Source organism: Nerophis ophidion, linkage group LG25 (genome assembly GCF_033978795.1).
Source record: "Nerophis ophidion isolate RoL-2023_Sa linkage group LG25, RoL_Noph_v1.0, whole genome shotgun sequence".
Lineage (NCBI taxonomy): Eukaryota > Metazoa > Chordata > Actinopteri > Syngnathiformes > Syngnathidae > Nerophis > Nerophis ophidion.
Window position 1 is genome coordinate 9964244 of NC_084635.1, and position 15901 is coordinate 9980144.

The 15901-nt window shown below is 40.3% G+C and overlaps 1 protein-coding gene across 1 annotated transcript in view; it reads left to right on the forward strand.

Annotated features, from left to right (window-relative positions):
- luzp2 (leucine zipper protein 2) overlaps nucleotides 1–15901 on the forward strand; it is a 566503-nt gene that overhangs the window by 537727 nt on the left and 12875 nt on the right. The window contains exon 11 of the mRNA XM_061887318.1: nucleotides 11871–11945. Within this exon, the coding sequence (XP_061743302.1) occupies nucleotides 11871–11945 (75 nt within the window). The remainder of the gene's footprint in view (nucleotides 1–11870; nucleotides 11946–15901) is intronic.

Genomic DNA, 15901 nt, shown 5'->3' on the forward strand with positions numbered 1-15901 from the left:
GTCTTTAGTGGACAAAATGGAGCGAATTTTAGCGATATTACGGAGATGAAAGAAGGCCGTTTTAGTAACGCTTTTAATGTGTGCCTCAAAGGAGAGAGTTGGGTCGAAGATAATACCCAGATTTTTTACAGAGTCACCTTGTTTTATTATTTGGTTGTCAAATGTTAAAGTTGTATTATTAAAATAAGAGTGCTGACAGGAACTAAGGACAGGAAATACTAAACACACAGGAGAAACTAAAACACAAACAAACTGTCAGTGGCAAGCCTGACACCCCTAAACAGAACCTTTGACTGTTCTGCAAAAAATGGGGGAAAAGTGTCAATCCAACAACTCGGGTCTTGGTGATTAAAAAAACGTTACCGAGCATGCATGTATTTGGACTGTCATAAAACCGGACTTTATTCAAATTGCTCAGTCGTAAAAATAATTGCAGGCCAGTGGTTAACTATCCCGTGTGACCTCATGTCTCATCTGAGATGTCTTCTCCGGTAGGCTGCAGCTCCCTCTGACCTCGCACTTAGAACGGACGGAAGGCAGAGTTTTTCAATAAGGATATCATTTGCAAAATTCCACTCACAGCATAAAAGCTCTTCACTCCCAACTGCACTCTGCTACGGGGCGTCATTTGACAAATTTCAGTGTCACGCTGTCTCCATTTGAAAGCAGTTAGTCAGAGTGGGAAGATACCTTTCGTGATTGACCTCCACAATTCAGAGTTTTTGGCGTCACTGGCGAGCCTCTCCGGGATTCCGGCGACTGTGACATTCCAGCTGTCAGGGAGCCGCTGAACGAACCTCTCCAGAGCCTGTCAAACCCGAGAGGATTTTCGAAGAATCTAAAGGGGAGGCTAAACGGGACCATGAGGACTTTTGACAAGTGGCTATCAAGAAATATTACGGATAAAAAGTGATAAACACCGGAGTCGGGGACGAGAGTCACCCACGGAAGGAAATTACCGTTCGTGGAAAGTGTTTTGGATCGTTCCGTAATGAAATTGTGCCAATAGCGGTGTTCATTTGTGTCCCGCGATTGATTATGTAATTTTCGCAAGGTTGTAAAACTCCTTCAGCGAGAGGGAGACACAGATAAGAAGACACGGGAGCCAATTTTAGAAAAAAAAACAACAAAAGATTTATAATGCGTTCGCTTGTGAAAGCTGCCATATCTCTGCTAGGGCCCTGCAGGCTGAGGGGGAGATAGTTTATATGAGTTTGTGTAACTGACTGTCTCTGATTCACTTTGGAAATGAAATGTCATTTATTTTTTATTTTTTTTAGCAAGCCAACAGATGTGTCAAGCTTGGAATATTTATCTGATATAAAATGCATTAGAGTTGGCGACGTTTGAAAGGTTTCTATATCTAAGACATACACGCACACATTGTTTACAACTTAGAAGAAATTTGAGAGAAACGCTAATAAAACTCCACGTTTTTACTATAGAACAATTTATTGTAGCTACTGTGGTTTGTGGTGTGGCACGGTTTTAGTACAAAGCCCGTTTCCATATGAGTTGGGAAATGGTGTTAGATGTAAATATAAACGGAATACATCCATCCATCCATCCATTTTCTACCGCTTATTCCCTTTCGGGGTCGCGGGGGGCGCTGGCGCCTATCTCAGACATGCACCTGGGGATAGGTTGATCGGCAACACTAAATTGGCCCTAGTGTGTGAATGTGAGTGTGAATGTTGTCTGTCTATCTGTGTTGGCCCTGTGATGAGGTGGCGACTTGTCCAGGGTGTCCCCTGCCTTCCGCCCGATTGTAGCTGTAAACGGAATACAATCTTGTGCAAATCCTTTTCAACCCATATTCAGTTGAATGCACTACAAAGACAAGATATTTGATGTTCAAACTCATAAACTTATTTTTTTTTGCAAATAATAATTAACTTAGAATTTCATGGCTGCAACACGTGCCAAAGTAGTTGGGAAAGGGCATGTTCACCACTGTTTTACATCACCTTTTCTTTTAACAACACTCAATAAACGTTTGGGAACTGAGGAAACTAATTGTTGTAGCTTTGAAAGTGGAATTCTATAACATTATTGCTTGATGTACAGCTTAAGTTGTTCAACAGTCCGGGGTCTTGTTGTCGTATTTTACGCTTCATAATGCGCCACACATTTTTGACGAGAGACAGATCTGGACAGCAGGCGGGCCAGGAAAGTACCCACACTCTTTTACTATGAAGCCACGCTGTTGTAACATGCGACTTGGCATTATTTTGCTGAAATAACATGTTGCTCCAAAACCTGTATGGACCATTCAGCATTAATGATGCCTTCACAGATGTATGAGATACCCATGCCTTGGGCACTAATACACCCCCATACCATCACAGACGCTGACTTTTGAACTTTGCGCCTATAACAATCCGCATGGTTATTTTCCTCTTTGTTCCGGAGGACACCACGTTCACAGTTTCCAAATATAATTTGAAATGTGGACTCGTCAGACCACAGAACACTTTTCCACTTTGCATCAGTCCATCTTAGATGAGCTCGGGCCCAGCGAAGCCGGCGGCATTCCTTGGTGTTGTTGATAAATGGGTTTTGCTTTGCATAGAAAAATGTTAATTTGCATTTAAAGATGTAGCAACCAACTGTAGTTACTGACAGTGGTTTTATGAAGGGTTCCTCAGCCCATGTGGTGATATCCTTTACACACTGATGTCGGTTTTTGATGCAGTACCGCCTGAGAGATCAACGGTCTGTAATATCATCGCTTACGTACATGCAGTGATTTTTCCAGATTCTCTGAAACTTTTGATGATTTTAGGGACCGTAGATGGTAAAATCCCTAAATTCCTTGCAATAGCTCGTTGAGAAATGTTCTAAAACTGTTCGACAATTTGCTTACAAATTGGTGACCCTCACCCCGTCCTTTTTTGTGAATGACTTAGCATTTCTTGGAAGCTGTTTTTATACCCAATCATGGCACCCACCTGTTCCCAATTAGCCTGCACACCTGTGGGATGTTCCAAATAAGTGTTTGATGAGCATTCCTTAACTTTATCAGTATTCATTGCCACTTTTCCCGACTTCTTTATCACTAGTTGCTGGCATCAAATTCTAAAGTTAATGATTATTTGCAAAAAAAAAAGATGTTTATCAGTTTGAACATCAAATATGTTGTCTTTGTGGCATATTCAACTGAATATGGGTTGAAAAGGATTTGCAAATCATTGTATTCCGTTTATATTTACATCTAACACAATTTCCCAACTCATATGGAAACGGGGTTTGTACAATTGGAGCAGGTCGACAAGGAATTTATGTTTTCAGTTTTAAAAAAACGACGCTCTGAATAGGGCCCCACGATCCTGATTGATTGATTGATACTTTTATTAGTCAATTGCACAGTACAGTACATATTCCGTACAATTGACCACTAAATAGTAACACCCGAATAAGTTTTTCAACTTGTTTAAGTCGGGTTCCACTTTAATCAATTCAAAATGATGAATGATGAATTACTTAAGATTTTTTCTATTTACCTCAAACGTATTCCCAGCCCTTTCCTGCTCCGTAACTGATGAAAATATAAAGATCGATTTTCCTGCTATTGGAATTGTTGTGTGTGCAATTGCAATTTTGCACGTCCTTCTGACAAGTGCTGAATAAAAAGCAAAATAGTGCTTGCAAAATAACGGTGATGAGTGTTGATAAATCACATTGTGTGTGCTAAATAATATTTTTTGTATTCTCTCCTCCCATATTGTGGGCGTTTTGATGATCAGAACATATTTTGCATATTAATGAGTTGAGTTTGAGTTTATTTCGAAAATGCATGCATACAACATCCCTCCATCCATCCATCCATCCATCCATTTTCTACCGCTTGTACCTTTTGGCGTTGTGGGGGGTGCTGGAGCCTATCTCGGCTGCATTCGGGCGGAAGGTGGGGTACATATACAACATGATGCATCCCAATTTCCATTTTTTCTACTCAACATGTTCGAAATGGAGTAGGAAGAAGCAGTGCTTCTTTAATCCAACCCCTTTTCCTGTGCATAGGAGTTGCTAAAACTTTATTTCACTTCCTGTTCTCGATTTATTCACAAAAAAAGGCATGGCAATAACAATAAATAAATAAATAATACTTGGTGAGGTAAGTTATTTATCATATGGTGAGATGAGTAAGATTATCTAGAAAATGAATGGGTGGATGAGATAAATTCAGAATATTTATCATGATTCTACTTCTTTGTACTTTGTAAACACTTTGTCATGATCGGTGGTCTGAAATTTTTTTTTTTTTTTTTTTTTTGTTAGTTTTGGACTCTTTTAGTTCCTGTTTGCGCTCCCTTGTTTTTTTAGTTACCATGGCGACTTACTAGTTTCACCTGCCTCTGGTGTTCAGGACACGCACCTGCTCTAATCAAGAAGATTATTATTCAAGCCTGTCTTTGCCAGTCAGTCGTCCTGGCGTTATTACTTAATTCATGCTGCTCGTTCCATGTCTGATTCCACAGTCATGATAGTTACTCCATGCCATAGTTTGGTTAGTTGTTTCATGTCTATAGTTTCATGTCCTAAGTTTTTGCCTTGGCTTCCGCTTGCGATATGCACACATGCCGTCGTAACGTGGACTATGGTGTGGTTTGTTTTGCCGGAATGCAAAGGAAATGGACCAATCGTGGCGTGAAGGTAAAGACATAATTGAATTATGCAATACAAAGTGAAAACAAAAGGCGCGCACAAGGCGGAGGCAAAAACAACTTAGGACATGAAAAAATTAACTAAACAACGCACTAAACTGTGGCTTGAACAACAAGTAAAACAAGACAAGAGCGGCATGAATCAATCATGAACAATGAACATGGAACAACATGAAAAACCAGGTTTAAAAAAAATATGTCATGATTGACAACAGGTGCATGAGTCTCATAAGGACAGGTGAAAACTAATGGGTCACCATGGTGACAAAACAAGGGAGTGAAAAAACAGGAACTAAAAGAGTCCAAAAGCCAACAGGACATAGCCAAATAAGACATGATCAAAATACATGACACTTGCCTTAGGGTTGTTTTCTGTTTTTTGTACTCTTTTGAGTTTTGGGAAAAAAATATGTTCCTACCTTCACGCCCTGTCCGGAATAGTCCAATTGCTTCCCTATTGACACACTTTTAGTTTGAAGAGTTTTTTGAAGTGGATCATCTTAGTACATTGTTTGATTTATTTCATCTATCCATTCCATAATGAAGACAGAGATGCAAAATGAATTGCACTCCTTTTCCTGCTCACTTACAAGATGCAATTCACTTTGCACACCTTTAGTAGATATTTGTTACGTGTGCTATCAGGTTTGCACGTGTTTTAGTACATGCAAACCTTTAGTAAATTTAGGCCCTTAGTGTCGAAAGGAGTGAATAGGTCAAAGTTAGTTGTTGATGAACCCCAAGATGCAGAGATGGAGACAGGCATGGAGTGAGAAAACATGGTTTTAATACAAAACCCCTAAGACAAAAAGCGCGCACGTGGGCGGATAACAAACAAAAGGCCTAGCTACGAAGCTAACAGGTATCTAGCAGGAAACAGAAAAACTGAAAACAGGTAATGCTAACAAGAAAACACGAAACCAAAATTGAAGAGTTTTTTGAAGTGGATCATATTAGTACATTGTTTGATTTATTTGCTTAATCCATTCCATAATGAAGACAGAGATGCAAAATGAATTGCACTCCTTTTCCTGCTCACTTACAGGACATATTCACTTTGCACAACTTTAGTAGATCATCCTTACGTGTGCTATCAAGTTTGCACGTGTTTTAGTACATGCAAACCTTTAGTAAATCAGGCCTTTAGTGTCGAAAGGAGTGAATATGTCAAAGTTAGTTGTTGATGAACCCCAAGATGCAGAGATGGAGACAGGCATGGAGTGACAAAACATGGTTTTAATATAAAACCCCTAAGACAAAAAGCGCGCACGTGGGCGGATAACAAACAAAAGGCCTAGCGTGGAAGCTAAAAGGTATCTAGCAGGAAACAGAAAAACTGAAAACAGGTAATGCTAGCAAGAAAACACGAAACCAAAATTGAAGAGTTTTTTGAAGTGGATCATATTAGTACATTGTTTGATTTATTTGCTTAATCCATTCCATAATGAAGACAGAGATGCAAAATGAATTGCACTCCTTTTCCTGCTCACTTACAAGACGCGATTCACTTTGCACACCTTTAGTAGATCATCCTTACGTGTGCTATCAGGTTTGCACGTGTTTTAGTACATGCAAACCTTTAGTAAATCTGGCCCTTAGTGTCGAAAGGAGTGAATATGTCAAAGTTAGTTGTTGATGAACCCCAACATGCAGAGATGGAGACAGGTATGGAGTGAGAAAGCATGGTTTTAATATAAAACCACTAAGACAAAAAGCGCGCACGTGGGCGGATAACAAACAAAAGGCCTAGCGTGGAAGCTAACGGGTATCCAGCAGGAAACAGAAAAACTGAAAACAGGTAATGCTAACAAGAAAACACGAAACCAAAATTGAAGAGTTTTTTGAAGTGGATCATATTAGAACATTGTTTGATTTATTTGCTTAATCCGATTCCATAATGAAGACAGAGATGCAAAATGAATTGCACTCCTTTTCCTGCTCACTTACAAGACGCAATTCACTTTGCACACCTTTAGTAGATCATCCTTACGTGTGCTATCAGGTTTGCACGTCTTTTAGTACATGCAAACCTTTAGTAAATCTGGCCCTTGGTGTCGAAAGGAGTGAATAGGTCAAAGTTAGTTGTTGATGAACCCCAAGATGCAGAGATGGAGACAGGCATGGAGTGAGAAAACATGGTTTTAATATAAAAACACCAAGACAAAAAGCGCGCACGTGGGCGGATAACAAACAAAAGGCCTAGCGTGGAAGCTAACGGGTATCCAGCAGGAAACAGAAAAACTGAAAACAGGTAATGCTAACAAGAAAACACGAAACCAAAATTGAAGAGTTTTTTGAAGTGGATCATATTAGAACATTGTTTGATTTATTTGCTTAATCCGATTCCATAATGAAGACAGAGATGCAAAATGAATTGCACTCCTTTTCCTGCTCACTTACAAGACGCAATTCACTTTGCACACCTTTAGTAGATCATCCTTACGTGTGCTATCAGGTTTGCACGTGTTTTAGTACATGAAAACCTTTAGTAAATCTGGCCCTTGGTTTCGAAAGGAGTGAATAGGTCAAAGTTAGTTGTTGATGAACCCCAAAATGCAGAGATGGAGACAGGCATGGAGTGAGAAAACATGGTTTTAATATAAAAACACCAAGACAAAAACCAACAAAGAGTACAAACAAAAAGCGCGCACGTGGGCGGATAACAAACAAAAGGCCTAGCGTGGAAGCTAGCAGGTATCTAGCAGGAAACAGAAAAATTGAAAACAGCTAATGGCTAACAAGAAAACACAAAACCAAAAAGCTAGGAGAAAACAAACAACAAATAGCTAACAGGAACAGCTTACCGCTACGACGACAAGGACAAATAGTAGCACGACAGGTAGTAGCTGTAATGATGACATCGACAAATCACGACAGGTAGCAACGACACAAGAGCGACAATAATCCAGCACTGACTGGAGGACCGAAGCAGGTAAAATAGGAGCGGGCTGATTGACCACAGGTGTGTCCAGGTGCCAATCAGCCGCATCTGAGGGAAAACAGCACACAGGGAGACAAACAGGAAGCTGTACTAAAATAAGAGTACTGACAGGAACTAAGGAGAGGAAATACTAAACACACACAGAGGAAAAACTAAAACACAAACAAACTGTGAGTGGCAAGCCTGACGGAATAGTTGCTTTTCTATTTCTTACTGTATGTCCCACTGTCCCTTGTGGAGGGGGTCCGGTCCGATCCGGTGGCCGTGTACTGCTTGCCTGTGTATCGGCTGGGGACATCTCTGCGCTGCTGATCCGCCTCCGCTTGGGATGGTTTCCTGCTGGCTCCGCTGTGAACGGGACTCTCGCTGCTGTGTTGGATCCGCTTTGGACTGGACTCTCGCGACTGTGTTGGATCCATTATGGATTGAACTTTCACAGTATCATGTTAGACCCGCTCGACATCCATTGCTTTCCTCCTCTCCAAGGTTCTCATAGTCATCATTGTCACCGACGTCCCACTGGGTGTGAGTTTTCCTTGCCCTTATGTGGGCCTACCGAGGATGTCGTAGTGGTTTGTGTTGTGGTTTATGCAGCCCTTTGAGACACTAGTGATTTAGGGCTATATAAGTAAACATTGATTGATTGATATTTATTATAAGTTTTCATGTTTTGGATAACCAACACAATGTTACGATCCACTTCATGGACCGTTTGTTGTTTACTTTTCTGTATGTTTGATCACGTTTTGGACTTTGCCGTTTCCCTGAGTTGAACACTTCCTAGTTTATACTCGTCACCATGGCAACTTAATTGTTCACCCGCACTGGCGCCTGGCGCACACCGGTCGTTAATTATTGTGTAGTATTTAAGACCGCATGCTACCTCAGTTCCTCCTGGACGTAATACCGTTGCGATCCGTGACTCAGATCTTCACATATTATTGTTTATTTTTCCATCTTCGTTCTCATTCTCCGTTTGATCCGTTTGTTTCCCGTTTAGTCCATCACCATGGTTACTTATTAGTTTCAGCTGTTACTCCCGGTTCCTGCACACCTGTTCTCTGCTAATCACCTTCCCTTTATAAGCCAGCCTCTTCTGTTTATTCTTGCTGGGACTCTACTGTTATGCCGGTTCGGCATCGTGGTACCGGGTTCGATTCCCTCGTGGTTGCATCAAACGAAGAACACAACAAAGGTGGGATCTAACAAATGTATTAACAAAAGGTGAGCTCTGAACAAAAACACTGGAGCTAATAAACAGGGAAACAAAAGACGTTAGCGCAGGGGTAGGGAACCTATGGCTCTAGAGCCAGATGTGGCTCTTTTGATGACTGCACCCGGCTCTCGGATAAATCTGAGCTAACACTGCTTAACACAATAAGTAATGACTAATTCCACTTGTAATCAAAGTGTTAAAAATACATTTTAAAATATTAAACCCTGCTCATGCATTTGAATCCATCCATTATTTTTCTACCGCACTTGTTCAAGAAATTGCATGATTTATTCATTATTGGGGGTTTTTTAGAGCTTGCCCTCCTGAGGGTTCTTCAGACCACCAAGCGCCGACATGAAAGCCTGTTTCAGGGTTAAGAATTTTTTTTTATTTTTCAATAAGTCTCCCAGTTGCTTTCCAGCAATTGTCTTTTTCTCTTTCGTTCTCGCTCGCGCTCTGGCTCCAGCTCCAACCCTGTCTCTCCTCCCGGCTGCTGCTTATACCAGAGCGACAGGTGATTAGATAACAAAGCCCAGGTGAGGCCATCCACGCACCTGTCGCTGATTTCGAGGCCGGTCCTGGCACACCCCGCTTCGCTGCAGGCCCGCAGGCCCGCAGGCCACGCCCCTCCACAGTTAGCTTCAGAATATCAACGTTATTACAAGGAATACGAGACCTATTATATTCTAATAATTTTGGTCTTACTTAAAAATGCATGATATGGCTCTTACGGAAATACATTTTAAAATATTTGGATTCTTGGCTCTCTCAGCCAAAAAGGTTCCCGACCCCTGCGCTAGCGTGAAAGCTAGGAAATATAAAAAACTAAGACTTGGCATGAACGCATAAAAAGTAAAAACAAAGATGATTAGCATGTGAGCTAAAGATCACTAGGTGGCTGAGCTAATGACCTAGCGAGAAAAGCATACCTGACGTTGTTACGTTGCGTGAAAACAAACTAGAGTCCTAGAAAGAATAAACAGAAGAGGCCGGCTTATAAAGGGAAGGTGATTAGCAGAGAACAGGTGTGCAGGAACCGGGAGTAACAGCTGAAACTAATAAGTAACCATGGTGATGGACTAAACGGGAAAGAAACGGATCAAACGGAGAATGAGAACAAAGATGGAAAAATCAATCAATCAATCAATGTTTACTTATATAGCCCTAAATCACTAGTGTCTCAAAGGGCTGCACAAACCACCACGACATCCTCGGTAGGCCCACATAAGGGCAAGAAAAACTCACACCCAGTGGGACGTCGGTGACAATAAATCAATCAATCAATGTTTACTTATATAGCCCTAAATCACTAGTGTCTCATGATGACTATGAGAACCTTGGAGAGGAGGAAAGCAATGGATGTCGAGCGGGTCTAACATGATACTGTGAAAGTTCAATCCATAATGGATCCAACACAGTCGCAAGAGTCCAGTCCAAAGCGGATCCAACACAGCAGCGAGAGTCCCGTTCACAGCGGAGCCAGCAGGAAACCATCCCAAGCGGAGGCGGATCAGCAGCGCAGAGATGTCCCCAGCCGATACACAGGCGAGCAGTACATGGCCACCGGATCGGACCGGACCCCCTCCACAAGGGAGAGTGGGACATAGGAGAAAAAGAAAAGAAACGGCAGATCAACTGGTCTAAAAAGGGAGTCTATTTAAAGGCTAGAGTATACAAATTAGTTTTAAGGTGAGACTTAAATGCTTTTACTGAGGTGGCATCTCGAACTTTTACCGGGAGGGCATTCCAGAGTACTGGAGCCCGAAATGAAAACGCTCTATAGCCCGCAGACTTTTTTTGGGCTTTGGGAATCACTAATAAGCCGGAGTCCTTTGAACGCAGATTTCTTGCCGGGACATATGGTACAATACAATCGGCAAGATAGGATGGAGCTACACCGTGTAGTATTTTATACGTAAGTAGTAAAACCTTAAAGTCACATCTTAAGTGCACAGGAAGCCAGTGCAGGTGAGCCAGTACAGGCGTAATGTGATCAAACTTTCTTGTTCTTGTCAAAAGTCTAGCAGCCGCATTTTGTACCAACTGTAATCTTTTAATGCTAGACATGGGGAGACCCGAAAATAATACGTTACAGTAATCGAGACGAGACGTAACAAACGCATGGATAATGATCTCAGCGTCTTTAGTGGACAGAATGGAGCGAATTTTAGCGATATTACGGAGATGAAAGAAGGCAGTTTTAGTAACGCTTTTAATGTGTGCCTCAAAGGAGAGAGTTCGGTCGAAGATAACACCCAGATACTTTACCGTGTCGCCTTGTTTAATTGTTTGGTTGTCAAATGTTAGAGTTGGATCATTAAATAGAGGTCGGTGTCTAGCAGGACCGATAATCAGCATTTCCGTTTTTTTGGCGTTGAGTTGCAAAAAGTTAGCGGACATCCATTGTTTAATTTCATTAAGACACGCCTCCAGCTGACTACAATCCGGCGTGTTGGTCAGCTTTAGGGGCATGTAGAGTTGGGTGTCAAATAAATAAACAATAATATGTGAAGATCCGAGTCACGGATCGCAACACACAGTCCTCATTGGGATTTAGGTAAATAAACGCCCTGGCTATAATTTCAGCGTTTACGGTATGTTTAAAAGTGCTGATTATGTAAATATCCCATGGCAGACTAGGGAAATGGATATATATGTTCTTGTAATTGCATGTTATAGGTCACACTCATGTCTGTCAATGCATGAAATTAAACGCATTAGCCGTGCTTCTGTTAATTACAGTTGAAATATACAAAGTTATTTCACTAGCTCATGCAAGAAGAAAAAAAGTTTCTGCTGAAAGGTAAAAACTGTCTGACAAATTGTTCAGGAAAAAAAAACAACCTTGATAGAAGCGTGAACTTGGAGGGATTATGACGAAAATCAAAAATCACGATTAATTGAACTAAATTAACAAACAGGGAAGTTTTATGTCTAGATATGGGTTGCAATTGTTATTGGACTCATCGTTCCAAACTTAACCTGAACAATTCGTGCGAGTTCCCAGCATGCAATATGACCATTTTTTTTCCGTCTCGTCCAACAGACAGGAGGAGACTGTTTCCAGAATAAGACAGCGGATTTAGCTCCACAAGTGAAACAACTACCAGAACCACACCAGGTGAGATGTTAGCCAATACGTACACAAAGTAATACATCAGTTCTTCTCAAAGGTAGTACCTTTAAAGGCCTACTGAAACCCACTACTACCAAACACGCAGTCTGATAGTTTATATATCAATGATGAAATATTAACATTGCAACACATGCCGATACGGCCTTTTTAGTTTACTAAAATGCAATTTTTAAAAGTGTCCAGTTGAAAACGTCACGAAATGCTGACGTGTACGCGTTGGCGTCACGGACTGTAAGGAAATATTAGCGCTGCACACACACAGAGCTAAAAGTCGTCTGCTTTAACCGCATAATTACACAGTATTTTGGACATCTGTGTTGCTGAATCTTTTGCAATTTGTTCAACTAATAATGAAAAAATCAAAGTAGAAAGATGGAGTCGGGAAGCTTTAGCCTTTAGCCACGCAAACACACGGTGATTCCTTGTTTAAAATTCCCGGAAGTGAAACGTTACTATGGATCAGAGCGGTCAAGCGAACATGGATCCCGACCAAATGTCAACCAGTAGTTCTCGGTGAGAAAATTGTGGTAAAAAGTCGCCACTTTCCGGAGCTCAGGTGAGCTTGTGCCATCCGTACAGCTGCCGTCGACTTCCATCAGACACTGTCGTCAACACACCCGTGGATACACCCTTCCGACTATCAGGTACTATTAAACTCACTAAAACACTAGCAACACAATAGAAAGATAAGGGATTTCCCAGAATTATCCTAGTAAATATGTCTAAAAACATCTGAATCCGTCCCAATGCAATTGCGTTGTTTTTTTTTTTAACTTAATTTATTTATTTATTTTTTCTAGTCCGTCGCTATCAATATCCTCAAACACAAATTTTCATCCTTGCTCAAATTAATGGGGAAATTGTCGTTTTCTCGGTCCGAATAGCTCTTTTTGTTGGAGGCTCCCATTAACGTCATTGTCAGGGCTTTTCTATTAGCGACCAAAAGTTGCAAACTTTATCGTCGATGTTCTCTACTAAATCCTTTCAGCAAAAATATGGCAATACCGTGAAATTATTAAGTATGGCACATAGAATGGACCTGCTATCACAGTTTGAATAAGAAAATCTCATTTCAGTAGGCCTTTAAGGCAGGGGTCGGCAACCCAAAATGTTGAAAGAACCATATTAGATCAAAAATACAAAAACAAAATCCGTCCCTCTTAAATAGGATATGGGAATAATGGGAAACAGGTGAAAACAATCAGGGATCAGGGATGACGTCAGACTGGTGGCACAAGAGGAAGGGCCCGTGATCTGAAACAGGAGGATAGCTTTTCAAAATAAAACACGTCAATCACAAGACAGAAAAAACAAAACAATACTTCCCAAGACACTAAAACACTTTGTGCTATATTATATATGTACAAAAAGTGCTATACTAATATAATTTGATTGATTGATTGACAGGCAAAAAAAAAAAGTGCAGTTCCCCTTAAAGCTTTGTTTGTTTGCATAATAGACTGAGTTAGCGTATAATTTGATGGTGAACTCAGTTAGTTGCTGACGTGTCAACATTTTGTAATGATTTATTTTGAGATAACTAATAAACAAAGAGGTCCATTGCGGTTTGTCCTTTTTTTTCTGCAACATCCATTCTGTTGCAAACAGTTTGATTAGTAGTGATTTGCATTCAGGTCTACGAGGACCAGTCTGCTTTAATGTGGCCGATATTCCTGTCACAGCTTTAGCTTCATTATGTGTTCTCGTGTTCAACCTGACGTCTCTTCTGATGTGTAAATGTGTGTTGTTGTTTTTTTGGCACTAAATACGATGCGGCATTTTGCAATATGTAAAAAAAAAAAAGAAAAAAGAAAAAGAAGTATGTCTTCTGCTAGTCACACATGCCTTCCGGCAGGGTGATCACACAGTCTGGTTGTCACTGATGTGGCGACCATCTGACGGCTCAAGATACTCACAGAGAGAGAGAGAGATTTCAGCCGGATTACGTAAAATGTCAGCAACAGTGGATAAAAAAACAACAAACTCTGGCTTAGTATGAACATCATACATTAGAAGTTTGCAGAAATATACTTCAGAAAGTGACTTTGCTAAACCACACCACTCGTTTTTAATGGAATCTGACATCATTACTGTTTGATTATAGTAATAATAAATGTTATTTATAGAGCGCTTTTCAAAAATCAAAGACGCTTTTGCATCTGAGGATTGGAAGGTACAGGAAGGGATCCAGCAAGTCTTTAGGGAAAGGCAGGGGTCGGCAACTCGAAATGTTGAAAGAGCCATATTGGACAAAAAAAAAAAATATATATATATATATATATATGTCTTGATTGGATTATCCAGAGAATAGTGCTCAATACCGTGGTAGAGCGCAATATGTAGGTGTGGGAAAAATCACAAGACTACTTCATCTCTACAGAACTGTTCAATGAGGGGTTCCCTTAATCATCAGGAGATTTTAACTGAAGCATTCACATACAATGATTAACCGAAGGAGCGTTTAAAACCAGATGGAATAATCACAAGGCCTCCTTTAGAAACCAGACTTTGCGGAATTCTACAGAACTCAGCAAGCACATTTGGAACCTCAAAGACAATAATGTTGAATATTCAACAACATGGCAAATTCTTGCATCCAGCACACCTTACAGCAGTGGTCATAAAAGATGCAACCTATGCTTAAAAGAGAAACTGTTTATTATATACCATCCAGACCTGTCATCCCTCAACAAGCGCAGTGAAATCATTTCAACATGCCGCCGCAGACGGAAACACAACTTCTAGGTAACACATGAGCCAATCCCCACACCCTACGCCTGCCTGTACCCACCCACTCTGTGCCCTATATAAACCATTGTATGTGAATGCTTCCATTAAAATCTCCTGATGATTGAGGGAACCCCTCATGAAACAGTTCTGTAGAGATGAAGTAGTCTTGTGATTTTTCCCACACCTACATATATATATATATATATATATATATATATATATATATATATATATATATATATATATATATATATATATATATATATATATATATATATATATATATATATATATATATATATATATATATATATATGTCTGGAGTTGCAAAAAATTAAAAGCCTTATATAAGTCTTATAATGAAGGCAACACCTGATGTAAGTCTCTATGAGGCATAATGATGCAATATGTACATACAGCTACCTCACAGCATGATAGTGTCGATTAGCTTGCAGTCATGCAGTGAACAAAATATGCCTGATTGGAAGTCCACACAAGTCAATAACCTCAACAAAGCTCACATTTGTGCATTCCCGCACAGCATAAAACATTTGGTGGGCAAAATGAGACAAAGAAGGAGTGGCATAAAACATGTCTTTCTGTGATAGTGTCAGAGAAATGTGTACATGTAAACAAACAACGAGGCATAATGATGCAATATGTACATACAGCTACCTCCCAGCATGTTAGCGTCGATTAGCTTGCAGTCATGCAGTGACCAAAATATGCCTGATTGGCACTACACACAAGTCAATAACACCAACAAAGCTCGTGTCCGTGCATTCCCGCATAGCATAAAACGTTTGGTGGACAAAATTAAACAAAGGAGTGGTAAAAAACATCTAATTCTGTGAAATCGTCGGAGAAAGTGTAAACATGCAAACAAACTACGGTGCGTTCAAGGGCCGACAAAATTAGTAAGACACATTATAAATACTCTCATCAGTGAAGCGTGTTTGGTATAAACGGTGGGATTTCTAACAATTAGGAAGGTTTATGTCATGATTGTCCTCTTACAGAAACCATATTGAAACAAAAAATATATTTTTTCCCCTCATCTTTTATCATTTTTGATACATTTTGAAAAAGCTCCAGGAAATAGAGTGCTTAATGGATGCGTAGGAGGATTTTCAATTAGATACGGTAGGGCAGGGGTGTCAAACATGGTGGGTCAGTTCACAGTAACGGCTGCTGCTTGTAACTGCAAAACA